Source organism: Chiroxiphia lanceolata, chromosome 2, assembly GCF_009829145.1.
Source record: "Chiroxiphia lanceolata isolate bChiLan1 chromosome 2, bChiLan1.pri, whole genome shotgun sequence".
NCBI classification, from domain to species: domain Eukaryota; kingdom Metazoa; phylum Chordata; class Aves; order Passeriformes; family Pipridae; genus Chiroxiphia; species Chiroxiphia lanceolata.
Window position 1 is genome coordinate 6,757,257 of NC_045638.1, and position 15,688 is coordinate 6,772,944.

A 15,688-nucleotide genomic window follows, 5' to 3' on the forward strand; every position below is an offset into this window, starting at 1 on the left:
AAATCTGTTCTCTTTCAGTTTGAAGCCATTCCCCCTTGTCCTGTCACTACATGCTCTTGTAAAAAGTCCCTCTCCATCTTTTTTCTAGGCTCCATCTTTTTTTGTCCCCAGCACTGTTCTCCATCTGCTCATCCCCCAGCCTGGACTGATACCAGGGATTGCCCCGACCCAGGTGCAGCACCTTGCACTTGGTCTTGTTAAACCTCCTGAGATTCCCATGGCCCACTTCTCGAGCTTGGCCAGGTCCCTCTGGATGCCATCCCATCCCTCAGGTGTTTACAATCTCTGTCTTGCTTTCCTCTCTTAAGTTCCCTGTGGCTGATGTTGGTGTCCTCCTCATGAGACTGAAGGACAAGACGGAATCTCGTTCCAAAGAAATCAGAAAGACATTTGCTACTGCTGACCCTGAGCAGACCAATGTCATTGACTATGACACTTTCAGGTAAGACAGTGGATTTGGGGTTTTAATATTTAGTGAAGGCACATTCCCCCAAAATGTATAGAGCATGACTGTTTTTTCATGCTTTCTGTTTTTTAGCTGACAAATGGCACAGATTTGTTTTGCATTTACTTGGAGATTGTGAAAAAGAAAGTGAAAAAATAAAAAAAATAGAGAAATGTGATAGTTTTGAGTAAGCTGAAAAGCACAACTCAAATCTGTCTACTTTTTATGGAGCTGGCACGGGGTGTTGTGAAGAAGGCACAAGTCAGCAGTAATATATACACTGAAATATAAAGAAAAGTCCATCCTAAGAGTCAAACAAATTAATTAGTAATTTTGAAATTAAAGGAGGAATGTCTGTGTTGCCTCCCAAAAATGATGTTTTTGGGTTTTGAATCACTGATGAAGAAAAGAGTCTTGATGGAACCAGGATGTATTGAAATTACAGGAGGTAGTGGTAAGCATGTTTAAAAAAGACTGGAAAGTAGTAGTGAGAGCAATAATTAATACTTGGATAGTGATTTCAGCATAGATGGAGGGAGCAGGAATCTGAATTCTGGCAGTGATCCAGACATGGCAATGGACAAATATATAGATACTTGAAAAAGAAAACGATGCTCAAATACAAGCTGATTTCAGCTTATCCCACAGCCAGAATACTTCAGCATGTGGACAGTGTTGGGTAAAGTTAATTATGTGGAACAGAGGAGAAAATTTTACTTGAAAGAATTTGGTTTTCACAGAAGTAATACACTGTGTATTTAGGAAGAGTCATAATAACTAAAGCGTACAAGTAGATGTATATTGCTTGGAATGTCATCCCCACAGGGATGTTAAACAAGGCAGAAACTGCTTCAGAAATATCTCAGAAAAACAATAGATCAGCAGAAGATTCTTCCAGCAACTCAAAGTGAAAGTAGTGAGAAATTAAAACAAGCTGCTATTTGGAAATGAAAAATAAGTGTTTAATAGGTAAGATTTGAACTAAGGCCACAGTTATTGGCAGCTTCTGGTCAAAATATTTATGAACTCAGATATTTTACTCAACAGAAGCAAGAGTTCGAATTGTTAATTGCACTAAGAGGGAAAATGTTATTACTAGAGTAAGAAGGGGAGAAAATTGAAAGGAGAAAGTTTTTAGCACTTGGAGAAGGGTTTTAATTTATGTAAACAGTAGCTATTTAAAATCAAATAATTATGGCTTTAATTTAAATTATTAAATAATCATCTGCAAAACTTTGTCCATGCATGAAGAGCAGGTCAAAGGTTTGGAACATTTGTATGAGGAAGTCAGGGAAGCACACTTTTGGAAGGGATGACTCTGCTTTTAAATATCAGAGAAAGATTTTTGTTTTACCAAGAAGAGGCTCAGTTGGGTGTAAATTTAATCATGGCCGTATTCTGTGCAGCTGTGAACAGCCCAGCTGTTTAATTTAGGGTGGTGCAATTCTGTGGCATGGAGAGAGATGTGTTTAATTGTATGGTATTGAGGGACTTTGCTTCAGCAACAAAAAATGCAGTAGCCCTCTCCATAGCAATAGGGCTGGGGAACCCACGTGATAAAGGTTTTCTTGGCCTCAATACTCACCTGGGCCAGTCTGAACACCCACTAATGGCCTACATCCCTCCTGCAGAGGGAAGACAGGGGGTCTAACAGGAAACATGTATCTTATTTTAGAATGGAAGAAGTATTTTTTATGACAAAGATGACAAAGACAAGAGCACTTCTTTGCATCTATGAAAAGTCAAAGATATTTTTCTGTGAATAGAATATATATTTTTCTTTCTTTTTTTTTTTATTGTGTACATCACTGTTTATTTTTAATCTGCCGTGGCATTTGATGACTGTAAATAACTACAAATGATTATTTTTAGTACAGGCAATTATCTTTGTGACAGCTTCAATGATGATCCTCTTATCTTAAATACAGCTAAAGCTTCACTGTGCTCTCAGTTTGACTGTTCAGATTTCTTCCTTTCTACCTATGTAATTTTCTATGAGCTGCATTTAAAAATACACCTAGAATTATGATGTAGCAAAGCAGAATTGTAATTACACAATTTACTTTAACTGCTTTGAGAATCCAAATCTACGGTACTTCATCCAGAAAATAAATATATGATGTACACTGAAGCTACCCCTTAAGCTATCATTAAAACTATTGAAAGCTTTGTTAAAAGGAGAACAAAGAATAACTAAAACTTAGGTGCCTGTGCATCACACAGCCCTCTCCAGTCTATTTTTTCCCATAAGCTACTGGCAAGACTGTTTGCTGATACTGACAAAGAGCCATGTGGGTATAACAAGGATGCCTATCTTCAAGTCAGCTTGAGAAGCAGCTCCCTTAAGCAGTTAACTATTATTTGTTCTTTCTGTAATAAATTCAGATTGCAATCTGTCTTATTCTTCTAGAACAAAAAAAAAAAAAAGGAAAACAAAAGATAGCAAAGCTGTGGGAAAAATTATTGCAGCTTGTTTCTTTTTGTCAGGAAGAGTTTAGATGTTTAGAGTTTAATTCTGTTTGTAAGTCTTGAGTCCCACTCATTAGTCCCTGGCAATCACTAAAATATTCCTTAGTTCCCAAATGAGACAATAATTTTATCTGTGGGTTCTGGTGATTTGATTGTCACTGACTGGATTGAGAAAATAAAAGACTTTTAAAATCCTGACACTGGAAAAAAATCTGTGCCATGTATGGAAATCCAGTATGTGGAAATATTCTGGTGGCTGATGTTATCTCCACGCTTCCAACTCTGCCAGCCCAGGGATTGGGAGTACCAGGCTTATCAGGCAGCATTGTCCTCCTCTTTGTGTTTGCAGGATGCAGGAAAGAGACTCCAGTTTTGACTGGATCTTTGAATGCTGCTGCAGTATAAATAATAATATTCAGTAAGTGGCATAACAATACTGACAAGATAATGCTGGTATCAGCAGATGGACTAAGTTTTGGTCATTAAGTTTGCATGATCTCAAGTGGGGTTTACTTCTGTCAACAACTTGTCTTTTTCTTGTATTTATTTCCTGCCACTGCAAGTAAAGGATTGTTCTGATTTATTTAATATGAAAAAAGCAGCAGTTGAATAAAAGTAGACACTCTACAGTGTTTAGCATTCTTTTTTTAATAGCTATGTAAGTGCAATCATATTATATAGAGGGATACCTTCATTTGAACAGGACTACACGAGCCTCTGAGAGGATGCAAGTGAAAAATTATGTTCCTTGTTATAACTTTGCAAATTTGGAAGGCTCCTAAGTTTCTGTGCTTTCAGGTCACATGTGGATGTGAAGAGACCCATCACCAGATTAATTCAACAATTTAAGTGTTCTCCAGCCAGCAGTTTGAGTCTTGTGTCAGAACTTTGTGAATCACTACTAATTTCTTCAATTGTTTTCAAGGATCAGTGTGTAATCACAGTGATTCAGTATCCTCAAGGGTACCCCAAGTTACAGCACTAATTGCATCAGCAATTATGTTGAAGTTTTTTCATAATACAGTTTATCCAGAAATAATATATGTAATTAATCTAATTTTGATTGAGACACATAGGCCTACGTTGATGCTTGCTGATAAAAAAATCTTGTTGAATGTGAGTGGACCAGGGGCAAATGTTTGGGATCATAGAGCCAATGTAGTTACACTAAGCCAGGTTTGACAAGAGAACTTGTACAGCTGAGGGGACTGACAGTGAGTGCCAGCTCTGGCCTATCAGATGGATCTTGGGAACATTTCTTCTGCCTTGGACTGGGCTGATTCCTCTGAGCAGCACATGCAGTCATGGGAGAGCACATCTCAGGCTCAGCCCTGCATGGGGTAGGATTCTCTGCTTTCAGTGTCCAAGCTCAAACTGGTCTTGCTGCTGCTTCCAGTCTTACATTCTTTTCAGGAGGGTTTGTGATTACAATTTGAATGTAATTTTCTTCCTCTCTCTGTGACCAATTTCTGCTTTTCCCTGAAAGCTGCCCATCAGACCCAGCTTTCACAATGCTTTGTGAACTTCCTCTGCCATTGTTATTTCTCTCTCTGTGTTTTATGCTGCTGTTGTTGTGCATGCTTTGTGTTTACAGAGAATTAACCATGTGCTGCAGAATGCAAAATACAATTAGGAACAAAACAGAGCAATACCTTGTTATTTCACTGTCTTGTTGTGTAAATGCAATGACAAAATTCGCTCTGCTAATATTCCATACCAGGATGGCATCTCTTGTAAAACTCTTCAGTCATGATTAGTATGTATTTTTGCATTATAGCCAACTGCTGAGGAAATGTGGACATTCTTCCTCCCACAGATTTAGTGATTGGTTTTAACTCACTTATTTAAAACTAACGTAGGCTGTTGTTTTTGTGAGCAGAAATTGGATAGTCAGCGTCACTGGCGGAGCCTTCTCAGAACACGAAATTATGACTCTTGGACGTCACTACGGTGTGAGAGATGACTGTCAAACAGACCTCACCTTCCTCCTTGCAGGGGCTCATGAAAAACTGAAGAAAAATAGCTTTGAAAATTTTGATCAACTGTCTGCAGTGTTTATGTACTACGACCGTGAAAAGTAAGTTTCCTTTATTTATCCTAACCTGTTATTTTGGAAGCTCTGCTTGTAAACCGACCAACCCTGCTGTTTGTTGCTGAGCAAATGATATGTTGTGGCTAAAGAATATTATATGTAATGTTAAGCCTCTCTCAACACGTGAGAATAGACAAGAAATGGACAGATGTTTTGCCTCTTTTTCATTTTGTGTGTGGACTCTTTACTGCACTGAACGTTCTGTGACATCACAGGCAAAACACAGAAGTTTAAATCAAAGAGGAAAAATAGTGATTTTAGGGATAAAAGAAAGGATTTGGATTCTTTATGCCACTCATTTACCCTTTTTGTTTTGTAAAGAATCACAGGAATCATTAAGGAATCATCTCTCCCTCAGTATGGGAAAGAAAGACCACGATGTGACCTTCAAGTTTCATGACTTTGTAATAGTGAAATTTCATAAAACCTTGCTTTCTTTACCTCTATCCCCATATTCCTTATGTGTTTTCCTATTTACAGAAACATGCACTTTAGCAAACCTGGAAAATACCTAATGTATGCTTCTACCCCTCTCTTTCTGATGTGCAGATGTGGAGTGCTGCCCTATGAAACGTGCAGGACTATTTGCAAGTCCTTTAGGTTGCCACTGTCTGATGAAGTTCTGGAAACTTTACTGACTGGGTAAGTTAAGGGCAGATAGTGTGAGCTGCATGCATGGGTGCAAATCAATGCTAAATATCTACTGCCCACACAAATCTTAAGAATTTGTCATTTATTTAATATGAATCACTTCATGATGAAGATTTTGTCCCGATACACATGCAGACTTTACTGTTTATAGAATATTTATAATCGAGGTGCATCCATCTTAGCAACTTCTCCTCATTTTGTCTGGCATGATAAATATCTGAGGTTTAGCACAATTCTATGGAATTAGTCTTTTAGCAATCAGGTATACTGATACCATTTTCAATGAGATTCACTTTTTTTGCTTTAGGTTTTCATGTGTGTAAGGTAAAAACAGTAATCTTATGAAAGCACGTTATGTGAGTTTTAAGAAACACATCAAGATGAATCCAGTGAAATGTCCTTGAATCAAGTAGACAGCATCAGTAGTCAATAAAATTGGTTTGTTGCTCCTATTAGCCTCACCTGAAACCCATTTTATTATAATTTTTGAAAAGGAAAAGGAGTGTTGGCATGGTTTTGGTGCTTTTCCCCAGCACATTTAACTGTTTTGAGACAAGCTGCTTGGCTAGTTCTGTTAATGGGAATAGAAGTGAAAAGAACTAGTATTCAGTACACTTGTATTGAACACTAGAGTTCAAAGTAAGCTGTGGTGCTTTGAACACTGTTGTCTTGTTGAGTTTGGTTTTCATGGCCAGGTTTTCTGGTAGTAGGTGTAAATGCATACTCGTTGGTTTCTTCTTTCCGTTGTAGGAAATCCTTAAATGTTTTGTCTGTGCCTTCCATACTACCTTAAAACCAGGAGCAGATCTTATCTTTTGTCATGTTTAGATGCTTTCAGGTAGATATGCTTCTTGATTTCAGGAGGAGTTGCAAACTAAGTATCTGGGTTTATCAAATAATGTAAAGCCCCTTGTCAGGCAGAAGTGTGGAATCCATTTTAATAAAGCTTCTTCGCACTGCAAGCAAGAATTCCACTTGAAATCAAAACCAACAAGTCTGCTTTAAGAAGCCTAAGGGGATATTTTTCAGAAAGCCTCCATTTCTATACCAAAAATGTTCAGAACAGTGTCTTGCAATAGCGACATAACACAACTTGGGCAATTTGTTTGCTGTTCATCACTTCTGACTGATGAGTCATCAGAAGCATGTCTGAATTTCAACAGTAAACTAAAACTTATTTTTTAGAACTCCCACCAAACTGCCCAACACAATTGTTGGAGGACAATAGACATCTTGTATTAGACAAGGGGTTCTTATAGTTTCCACTTCTTAAGGGCTGAAGTTGAATAGATGCACAAGGGACCGAAAGTTTTTATTTGTGTACTGACAGTTCTGATGAGAAACAGGCAAGCCTGGGCTCCAAGGACATGTTTATTGTTTGTGAATTTGTACTAGGGAAAGCTTTTGTGCCCTGAACCATTTCCCTCCTGAAGAGTCTGAGTGTAGTCAGTTAACAAGCAAAAGCCCAGTACACTATAATAAAAATTAGAGATAAGCTTAGAAGACAAGGAGGAGATGAAGAGCTGGATTTCACCCAGCTTTAGCCAGGTACCCATGACAACTAGAGGAGGTTTCAGCTGCTGTAGGTTCTTTCTGTAGGTGATGGAGAAGGAGAGAGTTATCTCCTCAGTTGGTATAAGAGCTGGATTTCTAAGTTACCATCCATTTTCCTTGGCTTCTAAAGGGGCTGTGGCCAGCCTGTCTTACAGATTTCTTTGTGAGAAAGGTAAACAGTGTGAAGCTGGGCCTTGGAAATCAGTGTGAGAAGTGCTTCCTATGATATTGAGCCTTGTGTAATGCCAGTTCTAAGTTACACCATCAGCTGCCTCCAAGGTAGCAGTTTACACGGTGTCGCAGCACTGCAGGTGATAAGGAACATTGTCACATACTTAATATGTGCACTTGGCATAGCTCAGGAAGTTTATTGCTTTATCAGGGAAAGATTTTTTTTGAAGTCTATTCAATAGGAGTTAATTTCCAGTAATCTGGAAATCAAAGAGTTTTATTGGCTCAATGAGATTTAGACTTTGCTATTGCTTTCCTCCTGCTTCGTGTGGTTTTCTTCAACACTGAAGAATCATGAAACAGGCAGATTTATTGTTCATAAAGAACAGTCTTGCTCCTGGGGAGGGTGTGGGTGAAGTCTGTCAATAGTATTCTTTCCCTGTTTCTTTTTGTTTAATGAGGAAACGTCTGAAGCAAGGGGTAGTTGCTGTCCTACCCTGTGTATTTGTATCTGTGAAGGAAGAAAGTGGTACAATGAAAGTCGTTGGGTTCCCAGAGAATCAGTATATATAGCTAATGCACTAGCTGGACCCTATTCAGCTATAAAGTGATGCTGGACAATGTGATCAGATAATAGCTGAAGACTCAAGCTGTGTGTTTATTCAGCTTTGCTATCTGAGATTAGGTGGCAAAGACTTTGCGCAGGACGTAATGACTCTATTTCTCCATTTTGAAAGGTAATAAAGTATTTATTATTTACATTTGTAAATTATACTGCAATGATGTGTCACTTATTAAAGGCACGGGATGGGGCTAGAAATTACTGTCTAATTTTGTGGTCACCTCCAAATGACCCAAGACTTTGTTTATTGTACCCAAAGACCACTCAGTTGCCACATAGTGCAGGGAGAATTATCACAAAGACTGGGGTTTCATGAGGCATTTTCATATTGTCTGTCTAGTGTTAATTTATACTTTTAACTGTGGGATGGTGAAATAGTAGGATTTAGGTACCCAACAATGTATCCATTTTTCCAGTTTACCTGAACTGGCACGTTAAAAAGTATTTCCTTTTGTCATCAGCATTTCCTCACTTTGTTTTTGTCACAAAACAATGCAGAACTTTTAGTCACAATGTATTAAGGGATGCAGATGGTACACAATTGTTTCTGCCAGAAAACTACAGTAGTCATTATAAGCATTTCTTTAAATTTATGCAGGCATAATGAACAATTATAGGTTGTTTAATAAATAAATTTTGCCAAAGTGCTTAAGTAATGAATTTAGGGTTGTTTTTTTCTGTCATTTTTATCGACTGCAATGCTAAATGTGTGCTAACAAGGACTTAAAAGGAGGTAGTGCTTTGCCAGAGGATATATAAACAGCTGACAGAGAAGAAAAGAAAAAAATGGAGAGAAGAAAGAGTGGATGACAAGTTTACCAGTATTACGTGTTGATTATTCTGCATTAATTTACATGTTAATTATATGCCCCTTTTTTTAATAAATATGTACTTTAATTTTTTTTAAAAGCAGCTGTGTAATTTTTCACCTGTCTACACTACCAAGGTGAGTCTGTTTGACTCTGAAGGGGCCTTGTGGTTTTGAAAAGGTGAATCCCTGGTGCCTCAGGTAGCAGTGCCTGACAGCAATGGGCTTCCTACATGGTCATCCCAGTTCTCAAGTCACTAATAAGTCAGGCCAGGCCACTCCTGCCTGCTCAGTTTTTCCCTGGATTGTAATTGGTTAATAATTTTTTACCTAATTGCCTACCTGTAATGTTTTTTTAGGGCTGACCTTTTTCTTTCAGGAAGGAAACCCCCTTTTCCTGCTACATCAAGTGTCCCAGTAGCAGGAGCAAGAGTGGAAATGGTCCCAAAATCTTTTTCCTGCACTCTGTCTTGTGCTTGTTACCTTTGATGCCTGAGACTCCCTATGCCATTTGTGATGAAAAGACTCTCTAGCATTTGTATTTGGATCTCTTAAAACAAATTATTTCTATTATTCAATATTTTGAGGAATTGATGGTTCAATTCGTGGTTGTTCCAGACATGAATAAATGTATACACAAGATGCTAGCCATTAATTAATTCATGCTGATAGGCTGCCTGGACTTGTTGTGCTTGCTGGTTTAAATTTTCCATATGAGCAGTTTATGACACTTTAGATGTAGACCTGTGACAATTTAGTCTCTGTACACCTGTGTTGCACAGAGACTATCAAACAGGCTGAGGAATCCTAACATTTTCTCCAAAGTTAAAGTAACATGATGCTTCTGCTCTGTTATTATCAGATTAACTTCTCAATACACCTTATGAAAAACAAAGGAATTTAAAAAACTCTGCAAGTACATTTAAATTTTCACATAAATGTTTGGGTTACAGATTTCTTGATGGGAAAGAAAAAAAAATATTAGGAAGTAACCTTTACTCGCCAAAACATCCTCAAGAATGGTCATAATGTGATTTAACCAGATTTTTCACATATCTGGATTATTTAATTACAAATGTGTTTTTAGAAGCAGAAATATGACATTATATTTGTAATGTCAAAGAAAAATAAGAAGCCCTGCAAACTATGATAGGGATGGGGGAGTGACTTTCATAGCCTAAAATCACATGCATTGGTGAAGTCATAGGGCAAAACTGAGGAGGACCGTGGTTTCAAGCTATCTGTGTTGCATCTTCTTGATAAGACAAATCTAATTTCCTTTCTTGAAGAGCACTGTCAGTCTCAGTCTTATTAACTCCAGCCACTGAAATGTATGACATCTCTGTCCTAATAATGCACAAATTGATAACATCTCCTCAGTCCATCTGGATGCTCTGTGCCAAATCACTGATGTGTGCTTTTAGTAGGTTGATACAATAAGTCACAGCAGTAAGGAGACCTAAAGAGTAGATTTTTTTTTCTTTCTGGATTATCTAGAGTAATATTTTAAGCTGCTTTCTGTAGCTATTTAAATATGGGATTTAGGAATCCCATTTCCTCTGCCCATGTTAAAATCTTTGGTATATAATTAATTTCATGCCCGTGTTGTCATCTCACTGCTGGGACATCAAAGGACTTTTCTCCTTGTTAATGTTTGTTAAAAGCAGAAGCAATGCTTTCCTCAACTTCATTGCCTTGACATAAAAATTAAGTGGTTACATGCCTTCACTTGTTCTTTGTTTAAAAATCCTGCTTATACAGCTCTGAGCCCTGGCAGGAGAATTAATCTTTTGACTTTTCACAATGAGCAAACATTGTGATAACTACATCATAGTAAAAGGAAAAATAATTTGTTGTGATAGTTCTGAAATTCCAACCTATGTGCCATTGCTTTTCTTTTTTCCAGGACGTATAAGCTTTTTGATTGTCTTATTACTTCTAATGCAAAACTCCTTTCTTTTCCCTATCGTCACCTTCAAAAAAATCCCCCTGCAACTAACAAGCACATCCCGGAAGTGGGAATGATAATTTTCTCAAATACTGGATATATTCCCCAAAAATAAAGCTTTATGGAAGTGTTAACTTGCATGTGAACTATGATAAAGAAGCAAGCTGTCGTTGGAGGGTTTCTCATGGCAGTGTTTCAGGCTCCATTTAGTGCTGGTAGCAGTAGCATTCTTTTCTGACTTTGCTTTCATGTTCAGCATAACTCACTGTACTTAACATTCCAGTTTATCACTAGCATCTCAGTTTATGGCTCTCAGTATATTTTATTATTATCTCTCCTGCTGACTATTAAATGAAAGGTGTGGGGGGAGGAGAGGGAGAGGATGAGCTGCAGTTTATTGCAGTTTATTTTTGTCACCGGATCTATTTCTCCTCCGGTGTGGTTTTCCAAGTTTGTGCTATCAATTCTCCCTTAAAGTGCCTTCATGATTAATTTTTATCAGAACCCTCTGCAGTTATTTGAAGGGATTTGAGACCCATGTTTTGTGCACTGCTATTTCTTTAAGAGCAAGGGAAGATGATTTCCTGAAAGCCTCGTTTCCTGGAGATGATCTTGCTCCCGTGCAATAGTATTTGTCTCAGGGCAGAGTTGTTTAACCTAATGTTTTGCACAAAAATAAGAGGTATTCAGCCTTGCTAGGTGTTTATGTCTCCCCATGGACCCCAGTGAAGCACAGACACTTCCAGGGTGTGCTTTTGTGCCCAAACTGTGTCCCTTTCACAGGCACGTGGTGTTAGGTGAGACAGGTGTCATTCACAGAAGCTGCCAGTGCTGTATTTATAGCAGAGCAGTTGAGCTGTTCATTTCAAGAATGATTTAAGCTTCAGCTTGAAGGTATCTTTCAACATTTGACTGGTGCTGCTGAAAGAAGAGTGTCTGAATCACCTCAGTGTTTTGCTGAATTGAGGACTTCTATTTCTGAAGCTGCTTCATCCAAATCAATGGCAGAAGGATGACGTGGCTTACAAATCTGTCCTTGTGGGGTTCTTTAGTTCAGGGTAAGGATTTTAGAAATTGGAGGGAGGGAAATATCATTTTCCACATGTACCTGTAGACCTTAGCTGGCAGCATATATATCTTCATGCATTTAGGGGACAGTCATAACAGACACAAAGATGTATTTATTCCATGGAAATAAAGAATGGTACCATAAACCAACTTCCAAATGACAAGGCTTGTGATTTTAAAGTCTGGTTATTGTTTGGTAGGTTAGAGAGCTGTGTGTTTGTCAACTGTAAACTTAATCCAAGGCATATGCAAGCAGCATTTCTGAAGGATTGCTTATTTTCAGGAAATGATTGTAGAAGTCATAATAAAGCAGGTCAATTGTGTTCCAGCACAGGTCTTTCCTATCATCCTGTTTCTTTTCTGCACAAAAGATTCATACACTGATCATCCCAACCCTGTTTGTCACAAGTTGTGAGATCCCAATGTTGGAAATGGTTGAGCAATGCTTCAACATTAAAGTGAAATTGGTTGAAATGAAATAAAAATAAAGAAGTTGAATTCTACTACAAGAGACGATAATAAGGTGCAAGAATATGGAAAAGAATGTATAATATAGAAGTTCCTGACAGCTTGTAATGTGTTTTCACTCATGCCAGTGTTTGGAAATAAAGGAGTAAAAAAAATTACTATCCAAAAGGTAATGTATTACTGTGCTGTAGATAACATTATATAACTTTGTTAAAAATTCCCTTTAACCTCAAGTCATCTTATGGATATTCTGCTTAGGTATGAAGATGACCATAAGCAGGTGAACTATCACATGTTTGTGCATGGGCTGAACTGGAGAGAGAATCAAATCCGTCCTGTCCCGACAGTAAAGGGTCGTATCAAGGTAAAACCAGTGTATCTGATCAAGGGAATAGTTCAGCACACTGATACAATTTTTCCAGCTTTAACAAGAGTGTTTTATTCAGTGGACACTACAATATTTTTTCATATTTGTGTATTTATGCTTGTTTTCTTCAAGTAATTAACTTTTTCTGAGAGGTTTAGGATGAAACAGAGCAGTCAAACAAGTCTGAGGAGATGCCTAATAGCTATCACATCTCTGGAACATCTTTACAGAAGAAAACAAGAAGAGAGTGAAAAACAGATGTATTTGTCCATGGACAATGGGCATGAGTGCTGTTTCCTCCACAAATAGCATTGTCACATGTCAAATGATCTGTTTTCTTGCTGAAATACTTTAAGCTCCACTGACACTGAAGCAAATAACTGTGAATTTTTTATAACTCCAAAGAAAATTGTACACAACACACCACAGCACTGGTAGTTGTACACTGAGAGAAGTACTGATGGATCCACTTTGTATATGTGCACCAGCCTGCTACTTAGAGTAAATAAAAATGTGGTATCAACAAACTGCAGAGATTAATCTGATCTTGCCATCTTGTGCTGAGTGGAACATTTTAAAATAGATGGTCCATAAGGCAATTATGCTGAATTTTAAAAAAACTTTGTAAGAGATAAATCCAAAGCCCTTCTACCAACACATCGTTTTGCTGTTCTGGCCTAGCAATGTGTTGTACAGGACATGTTTGATATTCAGACCATTTAGAAACATAGCATTCTTTTGAATTCAAGTTCAATTGTGACATAGTTTAAACCAGTATTCCTCAAGCACTGTGCTACTAACCTGACTTCTCACTCTTACCTGACTCACCAGCTCTTTCTTCTGTAGCATCTCAAACTGTCAGTGATGTCTGAGGGCCCAGTTCTCTGGGGGCTTGCTCTGCTTTCCATGGTGGTTTATTTTTCACTTTGTCATTGAGAAGAATTTTTCCATCGTGTACAGATAAAATAAAAGCCCTTCCACATGTTTTATGCAGCAGTCCTGTGGTTCAACATGTGCATTAGTTTTTGTGCAGGGGGTATTCTTTGTTTTTACAGAAGAATTCTGTGCTTAGGTTATAACTCAGTATTTAAACAGTGACTGCTCTCAGTGAATTATGTCAGGGTAGGGACTCTTGTGGGCCTCAGCACCACAGACTCAGAAAGAAACTCAGAGCCCAGAGGATTTTTGCCTTCAAGGTGGTGCTAAGCTCTTTACCCAAAAGCAAGGGTGAAAGAAGAGAAGGCACAGGTATTCTTTCTGTTGAATGTTTTTGACCATTTTTATTCCCTCACAGAGTGGCTTTCATAGCCACTGAGCACCTCTGGTAGGTGAGAGAAGGAGGTGGCTCCTACATGGTGAAGTTGGGGTGCAAGTGGTGGTGGAACCAGGAGGCAGCCTTCACACTGAAGGTGGGGAGGGAAAGGTGCTTGTGAAACAAGCAGGGAGTGGAAGTGGACATTGTTGGTGAAACATGTTCTGATCAGAGTACAAGGTGAGGGTTTGCTTGGGGATGCAAGAAGTGTTGTCTTTGCCTGGAGGACAGCCAGTGGATGCACTTTAGGGTTGTGGCTGATGCCCGAGATCCCAATTGGTACATGGAGTTATGGTACAGGAAGTTTACAGCTGAAATCAAAACGGAAGGAAGAGCATCAATAGAAGTTATAATCGATCATCATCGTGCTGGGATAATCAATTCCCATCAGCTCCAAAGCTTTGCTGTCACTGTCATACTGACATCTCACACTGTTTTTGGTGGATGCCAGTGTAGTTTACTGAGTTTTATTGATTTTGTTATTTTGTTAGTTAGCTGCAATGCCTAGGCTGTCTTTGGTACAGTACAAGAATATTTTACAAAGAGGTAAATGCAACATGGAAAAAATCAGAGAAAGGGAGGAATTTAAATCTTGTTCAACTTTAGAATTTGGTTGTCATTCTGTACATGACTTACCATGAATTAATAGCAGTATTTTGGGGCTAGATTCCTCCTGTATTTGACAGCTAGATTCCTGCAGCAGAGTTGTGATTGTTTAGCTGACTTTTTTCTTCTTTCTCTCTATCTTGTTATTTTGTATGATTTTTGGTGTTGAGACATGGATGACTTTAGAATTTCAAGTATAAGCATCTTAATAAAGAAAATGTAGCATTATTTAATTTGAAAATGTCTGTAAAAGGGCTAACAACAGAAAATATTTTTAATAAAATATTCTGCAAGATTCATATAAATGTGCATGTAGTAATCTTATGAGAGGATGTTCTATATAAAGACACAATTTTTCACAGATTTGTCTGTGGAATTGAAGCAGCTCATTCAATCATATGTTGACCAACTTTTAATTATTCTCGTTTTCATGATGATATAGTAAGATATTCTCTGCATTATTTATTTCAGAAGCAAAGTGACTGGAGCCAAATACCAACATGCCCTCCTGTGAAAGTGGTCAAATACTTACCTCTTCTGGATGATCTGTTTGGCAAGGAAGAATAATTTCATCTGTGCAAGGCACTGCTTTTAGATTAGTGCTTCAGCTCCAAAGATTTTGTAGACAGATACTGAAAACATTTCTTGTAAAACAAGAAAATATATAGGTTTTATTACATTTAATTTCTCGTTCCAACATTGATGCATACTTGTGTGTTTTTGGGACCTCTTTTAAATCAGCAGTACTCTGTCATACTTATACAAGCATAATTAAAACTATATCCTCTGATCTTTGTGTCTGGTTATATGGAGAATTTGCAAGTATTGAGAAATCTTTGAGTCAAATAGTGCACAATCTGACTGACCCTGCTTTGTTCTGCAAACAAATGTTGTTGGATGACCTCTTCAAATGTTAGGTCGAACTGCATTAGCACAATAATGCAATTGCATTCAAATTTCCTCCCTTGCCCTTCAGCTTATATCTGTGTTTTTGCTGTATCCCCGTGGTGATGCTCGAGTACTGTTTGTGTCAAACTTTGTTATTTTGTGGAGGAAATGCCAGCAAGGTTTTCACACAGTATAAAGTTGCTCTGGTATCAGGGATAA

At 38.0% G+C, this 15,688-nt stretch overlaps 1 protein-coding gene across 1 annotated transcript in view; it reads left to right on the forward strand.

The window, feature by feature from the left end:
- EFHC2 (EF-hand domain containing 2) overlaps window positions 1–15,371 on the forward strand; it is a 60,388-nt gene extending 45,017 nt beyond the window's left edge. The window contains exons 11-15 of the mRNA XM_032680586.1: window positions 309–442; window positions 4,794–4,991; window positions 5,556–5,648; window positions 12,555–12,660; window positions 15,053–15,371. Of these exons, the coding sequence (XP_032536477.1) occupies window positions 309–442; window positions 4,794–4,991; window positions 5,556–5,648; window positions 12,555–12,660; window positions 15,053–15,148 (627 nt within the window). The 3' untranslated portion in view covers window positions 15,149–15,371. The remainder of the gene's footprint in view (window positions 1–308; window positions 443–4,793; window positions 4,992–5,555; window positions 5,649–12,554; window positions 12,661–15,052) is intronic.
- The last annotated feature ends 317 nt before the right edge of the window (window positions 15,372–15,688 follow it).